This window comes from Heterocephalus glaber, unplaced genomic scaffold (genome assembly GCF_053883595.1).
Source record: "Heterocephalus glaber isolate CG9 unplaced genomic scaffold, H.glaber_assembly_v1.0 deba00001761, whole genome shotgun sequence".
NCBI classification, from domain to species: domain Eukaryota; kingdom Metazoa; phylum Chordata; class Mammalia; order Rodentia; family Bathyergidae; genus Heterocephalus; species Heterocephalus glaber.
This window is the reverse complement of record NW_028258458.1, coordinates 1,010,946-1,024,304: the sequence shown is the minus strand read 5'-3', so window position 1 is coordinate 1,024,304 and position 13,359 is coordinate 1,010,946. Positions and strand designations below refer to the sequence as shown.

General features: G+C 53.3%; 1 protein-coding gene across 1 annotated transcript in view; it reads right to left on the bottom strand.

Annotated features, from left to right (window-relative positions):
* Positions 1-13,359, bottom strand: part of Fbn3 (fibrillin 3) — an 82,179-nt gene that overhangs the window by 36,887 nt on the left and 31,933 nt on the right. The window contains exons 14-24 of the mRNA XM_087201774.1: positions 11,870-11,998; positions 9,032-9,154; positions 8,433-8,708; positions 8,147-8,200; positions 5,427-5,552; positions 5,228-5,353; positions 2,629-2,814; positions 2,400-2,537; positions 2,243-2,293; positions 1,755-1,880; positions 15-239 (exon numbers count right to left, since the gene is read on the bottom strand). Of these exons, the coding sequence (XP_087057900.1) occupies positions 15-239; positions 1,755-1,880; positions 2,243-2,293; positions 2,400-2,537; positions 2,629-2,814; positions 5,228-5,353; positions 5,427-5,552; positions 8,147-8,200; positions 8,433-8,708; positions 9,032-9,154; positions 11,870-11,998 (1,560 nt within the window). The remainder of the gene's footprint in view (positions 1-14; positions 240-1,754; positions 1,881-2,242; positions 2,294-2,399; positions 2,538-2,628; positions 2,815-5,227; positions 5,354-5,426; positions 5,553-8,146; positions 8,201-8,432; positions 8,709-9,031; positions 9,155-11,869; positions 11,999-13,359) is intronic.

The following is a 13,359-nucleotide window of genomic DNA, read 5'->3' as shown; positions in this document are numbered from 1 at the left end:
ACTCCCGCCCGCACCTCGGAAGAAGGGCCGGCCCGACAGGAGGTCCCGGCTGGAGAAGCCCGGGCCTCGGGGACACAGGCTGGCGAACTCTGCGGAGTCGGGCTCCGGGCACGTCTCGCACTCGGCTCCCCACGCGGCCCCCACGGAGCAGCAGCACACGTCCATCCGGTACTTGCCGGGCAGGGGGGCCCCGCAGTCGTCCTTGTCCCGGCGTAGGAAGCATGGCTCCAGCCTCGCGTCTGCGGAGGGAGCCACGGTCCTGTCCCCGCCACACGTGGGCAGGTGAGACGCGTGGGACCACGCAACCAAGGGGTGGCAGAGGGCAAAGGGGCGACGGCCTCGTGGCGAGATTTCACGGCGCCCCGCAGCAGCGCCCGATAATGACTGCACTGCCTGGGTGCTTACCAAGTACTGGGTACTGTTCTAAGTTCCTCAATCCATTTAATCCTCCAAATAAAACTGAGCGGGGGTAGGGGGGTGGGGGTGGGGGGTGGGGGGGTGGAGCTCAGTAGTGAGCACTTGCCTGACGTGCAGGAGGCAGCCGGTCTGGTCTCCAGCAGCAGGAAAAGAGAAAGAAAGAAGGGCAGGAGGGAAGGAAGAAGAAAGAAAAAAGGAAGGAAAGGAAAGAGAAGAGAGAAGGGGGAAAGAGACAGAGAAGCCAGGCATGATCCACAGGCCTGTCGTCCCAGCACTTGGGAAGCTGAGGCAGGAGGATCTCACTGGTTCAAGACCAGCCTGGGCTGCATAGCAAGACCCTGTCTCAGAAGAACAACAAAGAGAAAGAAAGAAGGAAAGAAAGGAAGAAAGAGAAGGAAAGAAAAGAAAAAGCCCAAAAAGCAGGGAGGAAAATGCTATTATCATTTTAGCCACTTCAGAGGCTAGGAAACTGGATGAAGCAGTTAGGAAGCTGCCCAAGGCAGCACAGCTCCCAGGGCTAGAGCTGGGGTCAAACCCTGCCGCCTGACTCCAGAGACATGTATTTCAGCCATAACTCCCTCAGAACAGTTTGTAGCAGCCATGTTTTCCTCAGCACCAGAGATGAGAGGCTCAGGGATGTTTCAGCTAATCACAGCCTCAGGCTAGCTACTAGCGTTTTGTTTTGTTTTGTTTTGAGACAGAGTTTTCCTATGCAGCCCAGACTGGACTCAAACTCAAAAGAGATCCTTCTGCCTCAGCTTCCTGAGTGCTGGGATGACAGGCATGTTTTTGTAAATAAAGTTTTATTGGCACACAGCCATGTTCACTCATCTATACACCATCTGTGGCTGCTTTGGAGCCAGAGTTGAATGGTTGCCTCAGGGATGCTGTGGCCTGTGGAGGAAAAAACATTTACTCTCTCTAGTGGAGCCTGGTGGTGCATGCCTGTAATCCCAGCTCTCTAGGAGGCTGAGGCAGGAGGATCACAAGTTCAAGCCCAGGCTGGGCAACTCAGTGACTTAACAGGACCTTGTTTCAAAATTTAAAAATAACGAGGGCTGAGGATGTAGCTCAGTGGGAAGGCCCTGGGTTCAATCCTCAGTACCACAAAAGCAAAGCAAAACAAAAAGTAAGGGAATTCTAAACAAGTACTATAAATATGACTTCCTGAGATTGTGGCAGTTGCCATGAGCCTCAGAAAGAAAAGTTAATTCTCCAGGAGCAATAAAGGGGAGGAATTACAAAGCCGAACATCAGGGACTGGGTAAAGTCCCTCCTGTCCCAGAGCACTCTGATGGCCAGAGTGGGGACCAAGGAAAGAAAATCTGTGGACTCACCCACACACAGCCAGCCCGAGGCACCCAGCACCAGGCCCTGGGGACACTCGCAGTGGAAAGAGCCCTCGGTGTTGACGCAGCGCCCACGCTGACAGATGCCAGGGAAGGACTTGCACTCATTCACATCTGGGCACGGGGGTCAGGAGGAGAGGAGAGGGAGGAATGGCACTGCCAGCCATGGCCCTGGGGACTCAGGAAGCCCTAGATGTCCTTGGGAAGGACAGAGGGGGACCATGGTGGGGGACCCTGTGGGATCCCCAGAAGCCAGGGGAATCTTTTTATTTGTTGTTTTCTCTTTAGACAGTGTCTCACTATGTAGTCCAGGCTGGCCTTGAACTCACTATGTAGCCCAGGAGATCCTCCTGCCTCAGCCTCCCGAGAGCTGGGATGACAGGTGTGCACCACCATGCCTGACTTAGACTGGGCAATCCTCCCAGTGAGGAGCCCATGCATTAGGTGCACCCAGTGCTGGAGGGGTGGGGAGTTACCTTCGCAGGTGACACCACTCATGTGGACGAAGCCATGTGCACACACGGGGTCTGCAGTGGGGAGAAGAGAGGTGACTGTCTACAGCCAGCCCCGGGTGGGTGCCCCTCCCAGCCCTCCCCATGGCCCAGGCGCAGGGAGGACCCCGGCAGGCCTTACCCAGGTCGCAGCGCTCGCAGGGGCTCCCCCAGGCAGCCCCCAGGGTGGCGCAGCACTCGGACCGCAGAGAAACCGCCTGCAGGTTCGCCTCACAGTGCCCACCCTGGATCTGCAGCCAGCAGGTCCCCTTAGTGCTGTCTGGGGACAAAGGGAGAGTGTCACCTGTCTCACCTGCTCCGCTCACACCTGTGTCCTTGCCCATAAGTGCCCAGCCTCCAACTCCACTCACTTATGCACACAGCTCCAGAGGGCCCCAGCCGGCTGCCTGGGCCGCATTTGCATGCATAGGAGCCCGCCAGGTTGCGGCACACACCGTTCACGCATGGGCTGGACACACACTCATCGATGTCTGTGGGGACAGAGCTGGCTGGGTGCTGAGCCCCATCTGGCTGGGGCTCCGTCTTCAGGGAGACTGCTGTACCCACCCAGGATCCACAGGAGCGAGCAGAGAGCACAGGAGGGAAAACAAAGAGTGTCGTGCAAGGAGGTGTGGAGATCTTTTGCAAACAAGAAGGGGGCTGAGAGGTGGAGGGGGAAGGGCGTAAAAAAGAATGGAGATGTGTTATGTCCAGGTGCCGACTCCCGAGGAACTTGATGATTACGCACAGCAAGCCTGGACTAACAGAAAAGAAAGCGTGTTACTAACCATGTGCGTGTGTACACTGTAAAAGAGGCATGAAAAACCAAACTGCTTCTCTTACTCTTACCCTCAGTGCAGTTCAGAACACCTCAGTGACCAGACATGATTTTTTTGCTTGTTTGTTTCCACACTGATCATTTCTCCCATACCAGCTGGTACCCTTTAATTCAATTCTGACACTGGCTACCTGGAGTTAAAATCAGATCCCTCAAGTTAAGGGCTCAGGATTTTCATTTCTTTGTTTGTTTTTTTTATTTCTTTGAGTCAGGGTCTCGCTATGTGGTCCAGACTGGCCTTGAACTCACTATGTAGCCCAGGTTAGCCTTGAACTTGCAGCAATCCTCCTGTCTCAGCCTCCCGAGTGCTGGGATTACAGGTGTGCTCCGGCATGCCTGGTTTAAGGCCTCAGTCTTACAAATCTGCCCGACTCCAGCTTCCCATTGCAAATCCAGGCCTCTGGAGCTTCCAACAGGCTGGCCATAAATTGGGGCTTCCTACAATCTCCTTGATCATTGGTTAGAGTGGCTCACAGAACCTGGGATCACCTGACTGTCATCTACTAGTGCTATGACTTGTGTCCAGATGTCCCCCAAAGCTTTGTGTGCTCATAGGTGGGGCTTTTTGGAGGTGGCTGGATCTAGGATGTGTGATGCTGGGATTAAGGGTGCTCCCATGTTGGGTATGGGCAGCACCAATCAAAAAGTGTGTGGTCTGGATGGGACAGGAAGGGTTGCTGCTGCTTCTGCTGTTCCACTGCCTGCTACTTCACAGCTTTGCTGCCTTCTGCCTGCCCTGCCCTGCCATGGACTGTTTCTCCTCTGACATGCTACCCTGTCATGGACTGTTTCTCCTCCACGATGCCACCCTGCCTTGGAGCCAGCTGACTATATGGACTGAAGCCTCTACAAACTGTGAGCTAAATAAGCCTTTCCTCCTTTAATTTGGGGTGTTGAGCATTTTGTCTCAGCATTGAGAAAAGTAACTAAGACAACTGTTATTTGAAAGGGTCTTAGGAAGGGTACACAGGAGTCAGGAGGAAGACATGCAGAGGGAGCAGAATGGAAGAGGTCTGTGAGTTCTGCTCTCTGAAAGCTCTCCGGACTCTGTAGTTCAGGGGTTTTAATGGAAGCTTCGTGCTCAGGCATGATCAATTATTAACTCCATTATTAAAGCTTGGAGCAGCTTCTCATCATGGCCTGGTCTTTCTGGTCACCACTTCCGGTACAGGAGCCACCGAAGGTCACCTCATCAGAACAGAGACTGTGCTAGGACCCAGGAAACTTCAAGGGCTCAGGTGCTGTGTCAGGAACTGGGGCTAAAGACCAGGCAGCGATCAGAACAGGAGGTGTCCTTCCGTCCCCAATGTTCAGGGGACTTAGGGGCCCTCTGCTGGGCCTGGGGAATGAAGGCCAGATACGTGTTTCCTCCTATAAACCCCGGTGTCATGGCACCCAGGCATGAACACCAATGTGAGGGTCCCATGAGCGTGCAGTGTGCAACATGACCCTCAAGGGAATCGTGGCACAGACAGGTCTAGAGTGGTGGATGGGAGCAAACTGCAGAGGACAGAAGCCAGGGTGTGGTGGGGGTCAGCCCAGGAAGTGGTGCCATCCGTGTACAGTGTGTGTGTGTGTGTGTGTGTGTGTGTGTCTTTATTCTACATGTGACATGTGTCTGTGTGCTCAGAAATGCAGCATGTGTGTCTGTGTGTACATATCTGTGGACACACGCCATGTAAAACATGTCTTTGTGTGTGCCACATATGGCATGTGTGTCTGTGCACACCACATCAGTGTATGTCTGTGTGTACGTGTGCAGTGTTACAGCCGAGCGTGTGTCTGAGCATGTGCATACATGTGCACTATGTGTGGTGTGAGCGCGCACCTATACTATATGCAGTGTGCACTCCTGGGATGTGTGCACATGATATGCAGTGTGCACAACTGAATGCACACATGCATTCTACATCCAGTGTGTCTGAGTGTGTGGACAAGTGTGCACACTCTATGCAGTGTGCACATCAAGTGTGTGCAGGCACACTACATGCCCCATGTGTATGCTGTGGCATGCCCGAGTGTCTGTGTGACTTTTAGCAAGTGCATGCCCATGCATGCACATGTGTATCTGAGTACACGTGTGTGCAACCTGTGTGTGCACACACTGCATGAAGAGTGCCCAGGAGCTGTACCTTCGCAGGTCTCCGTGTCCTGCCGGAAGCTGAAGCCCTGAGGGCAGGAGCAGGTGTAGCTGCCGGGGCTGTTCTGGCACCGCCCGTTGTCACACAGGAAGGAGTTGAGGGCACACTCGTCCACGTCTGCGGGTGGCGGCAGGGAGGGTGAGGGCCTGCTGCAGGAGCGGCCTTTCCCGAGCACCCCCAGCATGCTCACCGGTGCATTCCGTGCCCGTGGCACTTGCTTCATAGCCCAGGTTGCAGATGCACCGGTAGCTGCTGTGAAGGTTCTCGCACACACCATTGGTGCAGGCCTCGGGGTCCAGGGCACACTCGTTGATGTCTACAGCAGGATGACAGACAGCAGCTGCTCTGGCTTTCTGGAGGTCTCTACAAGCCGGCCCCAGCTCCCAGGGCAGGGGGTCCAGGCCAGACCCTGCCTCATTTCTCCCTAAACCAGGCATTCTCGGCCTCCGCATGGCTGACACTGGGGCCAGGCCATTCTTGGCCGTGGGGGACCATTCTGCACATTGGGGTGCTGAGCAGCAGCCCTGGCTTCTACCCCCACCCCATCTCTCTAGACTTTGCCAAATGTCTCTGGGGCAGGTGAAGGAGCTGTCCCAGTTTGGAACCTACAGGTATTCATACAGCAGCTTCACAATATAGCCAGCCCTATGTATCCCTGGGTAACACATCCGGGAGTTCAACCAATCCAGGATGGAAAACATCTGCCCCCAAGTTGCACCCATAATGAACATTTGCAGACATTTTTCTTGTCACGATTCCCTAGACGATACAGCATCACAACTATTTACATAGCATTTCCATTGTATTAGGTATCATGAATCATCTAGAGATGATTTAGTCTATGGGAGGCTTTGTGCAGGTGCTACACATATACCACGCCAGTGTATATAAGGTACGGGGGCAGCCAGGCTCTAGCATTTGAGGGGATTTTGGAACCCAGTGCTCACAGGTACCCAGGGGCGACCATAAGAGCAGTCAGGCTCACTAACATCACCAGTGCTTACTATCCCGCGCCAAGCGCTGTGCTTCCGGTCTGTCACGCTTTCCTACAGCAACCCCAGCAACCAGATGGTCCCCAGCCACAGCCTCCCACCTCCCTCCCGTGTCACCACAGTAGTGCATGCCGGCCCCCGAGTGCTCACTGGACCCTCACCTCCCCATGACATGGATCCCAGCACCACCCCACTTCACAAAGAGTCAGAGGCAGAGAGAAAGTAACTTGCCCTAGGTGACTCAGCCAATAAACAGGAAGACCAGGATTTGAACCTAGGCATTCTGGCTCTAGCACAGAGGAGTCGGGCATTTGGCCTGCCCTAGTTGCCCAGCAGTTGGTGGAAAATCCAACTCTACCCCAGGTCCTTAATTTCTGCTCAGGCAAAAAGGCTGTCAGGAAGAGATGGTGAGGTAGATGTGTATTTTTTATTAGTACATAATGGTTGTATCCCTTGTGCCGTTGGTGTGTGTACATAACACACGTTAATTCCTTTTCTCATCTCCTTTCCCCTCCCTCCACCTCTTGATCCCTTTCCATTTGAGAAAGATCTCTCTATGTCCTGTTATCTATCTTTTTTTTTTTTTTGGTACTGGGGATCGAACTCGGGACCTTCCACTTTTGAGGCAGGCGGCAGAACCACTGAGCTAAATCCCCAGCCCTATCTTTTATTTTGCTCTATATTTATAATTTGGCTTTCTCATATAAGAGAAACCAAGTGATATTTAGGCTTGTGTATCTAATTTATTTCACTTAACACTTTGGTCTTGAGATGCATCCATTTTTCTACAAATGACATATTTATCCTTCTTTATGGCAGAATAGTGCTCCATTGTATATAAATACCACATCTTCTTTATCTATTCATCTGTTGATGGACATTTGGGCTGCTCCCAAGATCTAGCTGTTATGAGCTGTGCTGCTATAACCATGGGTGTGTGTGTATCCCTGTGATATGAGGACTTTAACTCTTGGGAAGATACCTAGGAGTGGGATATCTGGGTCAAATGGATTGTGTAGCTTTAGTTTTTAAGGAATTGCCACACTGATATTCACAGTGGCTGAGCCAGTTCACAGAAGTGGAGAAGGGTTCCTTTCCACCTGCAGCCTGGCCAGCACAGCCAGCAGACCAGAGACAGTGCACAAGGAATTTCCTTTCCCAAGTTCCAACTTCACAGCAGAGACACCTGGCCTGAGGCCTGTGGGCAACCGACCAGCAGGGGTCCGCTCTTTCCTGCGAGGCCTTGGGGGTCCCCATGGGGGATCACAAAGGAGGCTCAACAGAACACAGGGCTCTGAGGGAAGGCGCTCAAGGAGGAAGCACAGCTCTCTCTACCCCACCGCCTCCATCTGCTATGGGGGCATCGTGTCCTCTCCAACTGCTGTGAGGGAGCCCTGACCCTGAGCACTGCAGAGTGCAGCATTATTGGGGGACAGATAATCAAGGGACCCTCAGGGCAACAGGGTGTAAGTGGGAGCCTCTCTCTCTCTCACACACACAGACAGGATCAGTGTGAAGGTGGCACAGACAGAAGAGACTTCTACACACCACGCACTGCCAAGGATTGACACCAAACCAAGAGAAGCGAGAGGAAAAGAAGCCTAGAACAGATTCTCCCTCAGGGGCGTCAGAAGGAAGCAAGCAGGCCAGCTGATGTGGTGGTGCACACCTGTGATCCCAGCACTCTGGGAGGCTAAGGCAGGAAGATCTCAAATTCAAGCCCAGCCTGGGCAATTTAGCAACTTAGCAAGACCTGGCCACACCTTGATCTCAGACTTCCGGCCTCCAGAAATGGCTCGGAACCAATTTCTGTGGCTGAAGGGAGCCGACTGGGATACCATTTCGAGCCGCACCCGCCTCTCCTAGCCAAGCCCCCCCCCGCCAAGGCAGCGGCTGGGAGGGGCTGGGTCCCGCTTACCTTGACCATCCGTGGTGATGCCCAGTCCGCTGCTACACAGTGCCTGGAATTCAGCTGCGGGGGGGAGAGCCCAGCAAGCCGAATCAGGTACATCGCCATAGGACTCAGCCACATCCTCTGCTAAATCTCCGTGATCCGGGGCATGAATTGGGCTAGGACGTAAACCCCTGCCTCCGCGGGACTCCCAGGGCGAAGAAGCCTTCAGCCGGGACAGCCCGGACCCCCGTCATCTTCTACCCAGGCCTTGAGCGCACAGAGGGTCGGGGACCCGGCAGCCCGGGCTCACCGGAGTTCCTGGCGGGACAGGGCTGACAGGGCGCCCCAAAGCCGTGCTCCGGGCTGGCACAGCAGCACTCGGACTTGGAGACGGCGTCCGGGAAGGGCCGGGCACAGGCGCCCCTCTCCACGGCCCCGAAGCACGCGCCGCGCACGTGGGTGTCCACGCACTTGCGGCCGTCAGCGTCCACGTCCAGCCCGGCCGGGCACTGGCAGCGGAAGGAGCCCTGGGTGTTGTGGCAGTGGTTGTTTCCGCAGATGCCGGGCGTCTGGCACTCATCGATGTCTGGGAGGAAATCGCTGGGGTGGGTCACAGCCCCCGCTCCGGCCTCTTCTCTGAGGAGGGCCCCAAACCTGCCGTCTCCAGCCCTCCCATCTTCCGGCTGCTCCGCTTCTCCTCTCTCCCTCTCTCCTCCCCACCTCTTTCTTTCTATTTATTTATTTATTTATTTACTTTGGTTTTTGGAGACAGAATCTGGCTATGTAGCCCAGGCTGGCCTGGAACTCGCAGTGATCCTTCTGTCTCAGCCTCCCAAGTGCTGGGATCACAGGTGTGCACCAGCGCTCCCAGCTTCACCCCCCACCCCCCAACTTTGCCTCCAGCCTCACCCGTGCAGTGGGTGCTGCCAGGTGCCAGAAGGAAGCCAGGACTGCAGAGACACGTGAAGCTGCCATCTTCGTTGATACAGGCGCCATTCAGACACACGGAGCCCGAAGCACATTCGTTCTGGTCTAGAGACACCAGGGAGGCTGCTTCCAGGTGGGGAAGCCCGTCCTCCCCTGCGGTGACCCCCCTCTTACATCCCCAGGGCCAGGGCTGGGCCCCCACAGTGACTGTGACTATGATTGCTTGTACAGCTGTTTCTCAGTATCTGCAGGGCACAGGTCCCAGAACCCTTGGGTAACAAAATCTGCAGGACCCCAAGTACCTTGTGTAAAATGTAATGTTTGCACAGAGCCTACACAATCCTCCCTCCCGTAGACTTTATTTATTTATTTATTTTGAGACAGGGTCTCACTATGTAGTTCAGGCTGGCCTCGAAGTCATTATGCATCCCAGGCTGGTCTTAAACTCACGGTGATCCTCCTGCCTCAGCCTCCCAAGTGCTGGGATGACAGGTGTGCACCACCATGCTAGGCAACCAGACTTTAAATCATCTGTAGATGTCTTAGAAGACCTAAAACAATGTAAATGCTACATAACTAGTTACCACACCGTATCAACAGGGAGTCAGAACAAGAGAAAAACCTGTGCATGTTCAGTATGGATGGGATTCATTTTCTGAGTATATTTGATCCAAGCCTGGCTGAATCTGCAGATGTGAAACCCGGAGTACAGAAAGCGGCCAGGGATCTCCCCTGGGGCACACCCACGGGGCTGCCTCGGCAGGCGGCTCCTGGGGTCTTGACATTCAGTGGGTGCTCCACAAATACTTGTTCAAAGTTACAAAAATGAAGTAGTGATTGCACAAGATCAGAAATATCCTAAATGCTACTCAACTGTTCATTTTAAAAGGGCTACAACGCAAGATTTTTGTCACATATATTTTGCCATAAATTTTTTTAAACGCAGCAAAATTTGAATAAATGAAGCCAGACATGGGGTCCATGCCTGTAATCTCAGCTACTGTTGGGAGGCTGAGACAGGAGGATCACAAGTTCAAGACCAGCATGAGCCACCTAGCAAGACTTTGTGTCAGAAACAAAATTTGTTTAAAAGTTTGAAGATGTAGGTCAGTGACAGAATAAGGTCCTGGATTTGATCCTCAGTACTGGAAAAATTAAGAAATTAAGTAAATGAGGTGATAGCTGCCCAATATTGGGAGTCTAGTAAATGCCATCAAATTGTTCAGTTACAAGTGGTGAAAATGATACATTTTATCTTATGTATAGTTTACTGCAATAAAATAAAGCAAGAAAAAAAACCCTTGTTAAAATACATAAAGTAGCTGAGTATGGTGATGCACACCTATAATCCCAACACTCAGGAGGCTGAAGCAGGAGGATCGCCCTGAGTTCAAGGCCAGCCTGAACTACATAGCAAGATCTTGTCTCAAAAACACCAACCAACAAATACATGTATGCAGTGGTGATTGAATAACACTGGGAATGTGCCATATATCACAGAATTATTGGGCTGGGGATTTAGCTCAGTGGTTCCACTGCCTGCCTCGCAAGTGCAAGGTCCCGAGTTCAATCCCCGGTACCAAAAAAAAAAAAAGATATTATATTATCACAGAATTATTCACTTTTAAATGACTAAGTTTATGTTGTGTGAATCACACCTCAATTTTTTCAAAAAGAAAGGAACAAAGACAGCTAATGAAAAAGTCTGATTTAAAGGAAGGTGACAGGTAAGAACTAAGTTTGCCAAAGTAGCAACGGTTAACTACTAGAGGGTGGCACCTAAGAGACAAAATAATGAATGAAGAAATGCCCACACAAAAGTTGCACGCAAATGTTCTCAGCATCGTTGTCACTAATAGTACAGAGCAGAAACAACACCAATACCTATCCATGGATGAATGGGTGAACACAGCATGTTCCAGCCATATGGTAGACTATTACTCAGGCACAAACAAAAGCGAAGCACTGATTACACACTCCAGTGTGGATGGAACTTGAGGACATCATGGTCAGGGAAAGAGGCCAGACATAAAAGGCCACCTAGTACATGATTCCACATGTAGAAAATGTCCAGAACCCAGAGGGACAGGAAGTGGACAGCCCCATGCCTAGGGCGGGGGGGAGGAGGGCAGATTACAAAGGACTACTGGATATGGGCTTTATCTTTGAGCTCACAGAGATGTTTTAAACTTAACTTTCAATGATGACTGCACAACTCTATGCAAATACTAAAAACCATAATTTCATCGTTTGGAGGGGATGGGATTTAGCTGAAGTGTCCCAGCCTGGCTTTGAACTCATTAGGAAGCCCAGGCTGGCCTCAAACTCACGGTGATCCTCCTGCCTCAGCCTCCCGAGTGCTGGGACCACAGGAGTACCCCACCATGCCTGGCTTTCAAAACTGACTAATTTTATTATGTATGTGAATTAGGCATCCATAAAGATACTTTAAAAAAAATTTTAACGAATGGCTACAGAAATGATAACATCCTTCCACACAAGGGACTCTGAGGCAGATCATCACAGACGAGGTGGCACTAGAGGCTACAATACAGGGGCTCCCGCGGGCTCGGTCCACCCCACGCACGCCCCGCAGGGAGCGAGGCCGGGCGCTCTCCGAGGTCCTGATCGCTCCCGGCCTGTAGCCCCGCTGCTCCGGCTTCAGCGGGGCCAGAGGGAGCCTCACTCGGCCCCCGGGGCAGACAAGGGCCAGCGGTTCCTGAGGGACCTTGCAGGGCTCAGAGAAGGAAGCAGAGGAGAGGCTGAGGGCGTAGGACTGAAGACTCGGAGGCCCTGGCCACCCGCGCGGCCCTGACTCACCCACGCAGCTCTTGCCATCCCGGCTCAGCTCGAAGCCTGCAGGGCACACACACCGGAAGCTGCCCTCCGTGTTGACGCAGTGGCCCGGGTGGCAGAGGCCCCCGCCGGCCCCGGCGCACTCGTCCACGTCTGCGGGAGAGAAGAGGACCCTGAGCTCCCGCCCAGCCCTGGCCGCCCCGCGCCCGCCGCTCACCCACGCACTCGCCCCGCCTGTCCTGGGCGTAGCCCACGCTGCACTCGCAGCGGTAGCTGGAAGGGGTGGGCAGCAGCGGCCCTGGGGACACGGGTTGGCGAAATGGTGGCAGATGTCCAGGGTCCGGTTCAGGGTGGCTGGACCTGCAGCCAGGGCCGCCGGGGACATCCCAGCATCAGAACCCCGTCCCGTTTGCCTCTGGACCCGGTCATCTCCTGCGAGGCTGGGACCCTGCTCCTGAGCCCCGCTGTGCTGCCCAAGTCGAGGCCGAGACCCCCCCAAACCCAAAGGGCCCAGATCCTGACTTTGACCACCAGCTTCCCAAGGAACCCAACGCTGACGGTCACCAGCCGGCTCAAAGTGTTCCCCAGAGACTGATCCAAGACCTCCGTGGACACCAACACGCACGACACGCAAAGCCCTTACACAGAACCAGACTTTTGTTTCCTCAGTACTGAGGATGCAACCTGGGGCCTTGTGCGCTGAGCTACATCCCCAGGCCCTTTCTTATTTTTTTATTTTGAGGGAAGGGTCTCCTTGAGTTGCCTGGGGTAGGGGGAGGGGAGCTCCGACTTGCAATCTCCCTCCCTCAGCCTCCCAGCGTGCTGGGACGACAGGTGTGTGCCCTCGCACTCGGCCCCCTTCAGACTTTAAATCTGCGCAGGGTGATTTATAATACCTGATACAATGTACACGTTAGGCACACAGTTGAGTTACTGTGTCATTTAGGGAATAATGACAAGAAACAAAATGTCTGTATACGTTCAGTGAGCTTGCAATTCTTTCTTCAGAATATTTGCTATCTGAGGTTGGTTGGCTCCAAGGATGTGGAACCCTCAGACACAGAGAGTTGATTACACCTTTGTCCCTGCTGAGGTAGGTGCTGGGACAAGGACAGGTCAATAAGAAGCCATAGGACAAGAATCAAGAAACCAGACAGAGCAAGGATGATTATGTCAAAATGTCAGAAAACGTGGCCCAGTGTGGTGGAGCAGACCTGTAATCCCAGCACTCAGGAAGCTGAGGCAGGAGGATCCCTGTGAGTTCCAGCCAGGGCTACATAGTGAGCTCAAGGCCAGCCTGAACTACACAGTGAGACTCTGTCTCAAAAACCAAAAAAAGAAAACCAATAGATAAAAGTCACTTTGTACCCTCTAGACCCCAAACCCCTCCCTGTGGGTGGGCGGAGTCAGTACCCCATTGGGCCAAGACTCCTGTCAATCTCAGCTGTAGACCCTCCTACAGCCCCAGGACCTTGAGAGACCCAGTATATTACCTGCCCCCAAAGGGCTGTGAA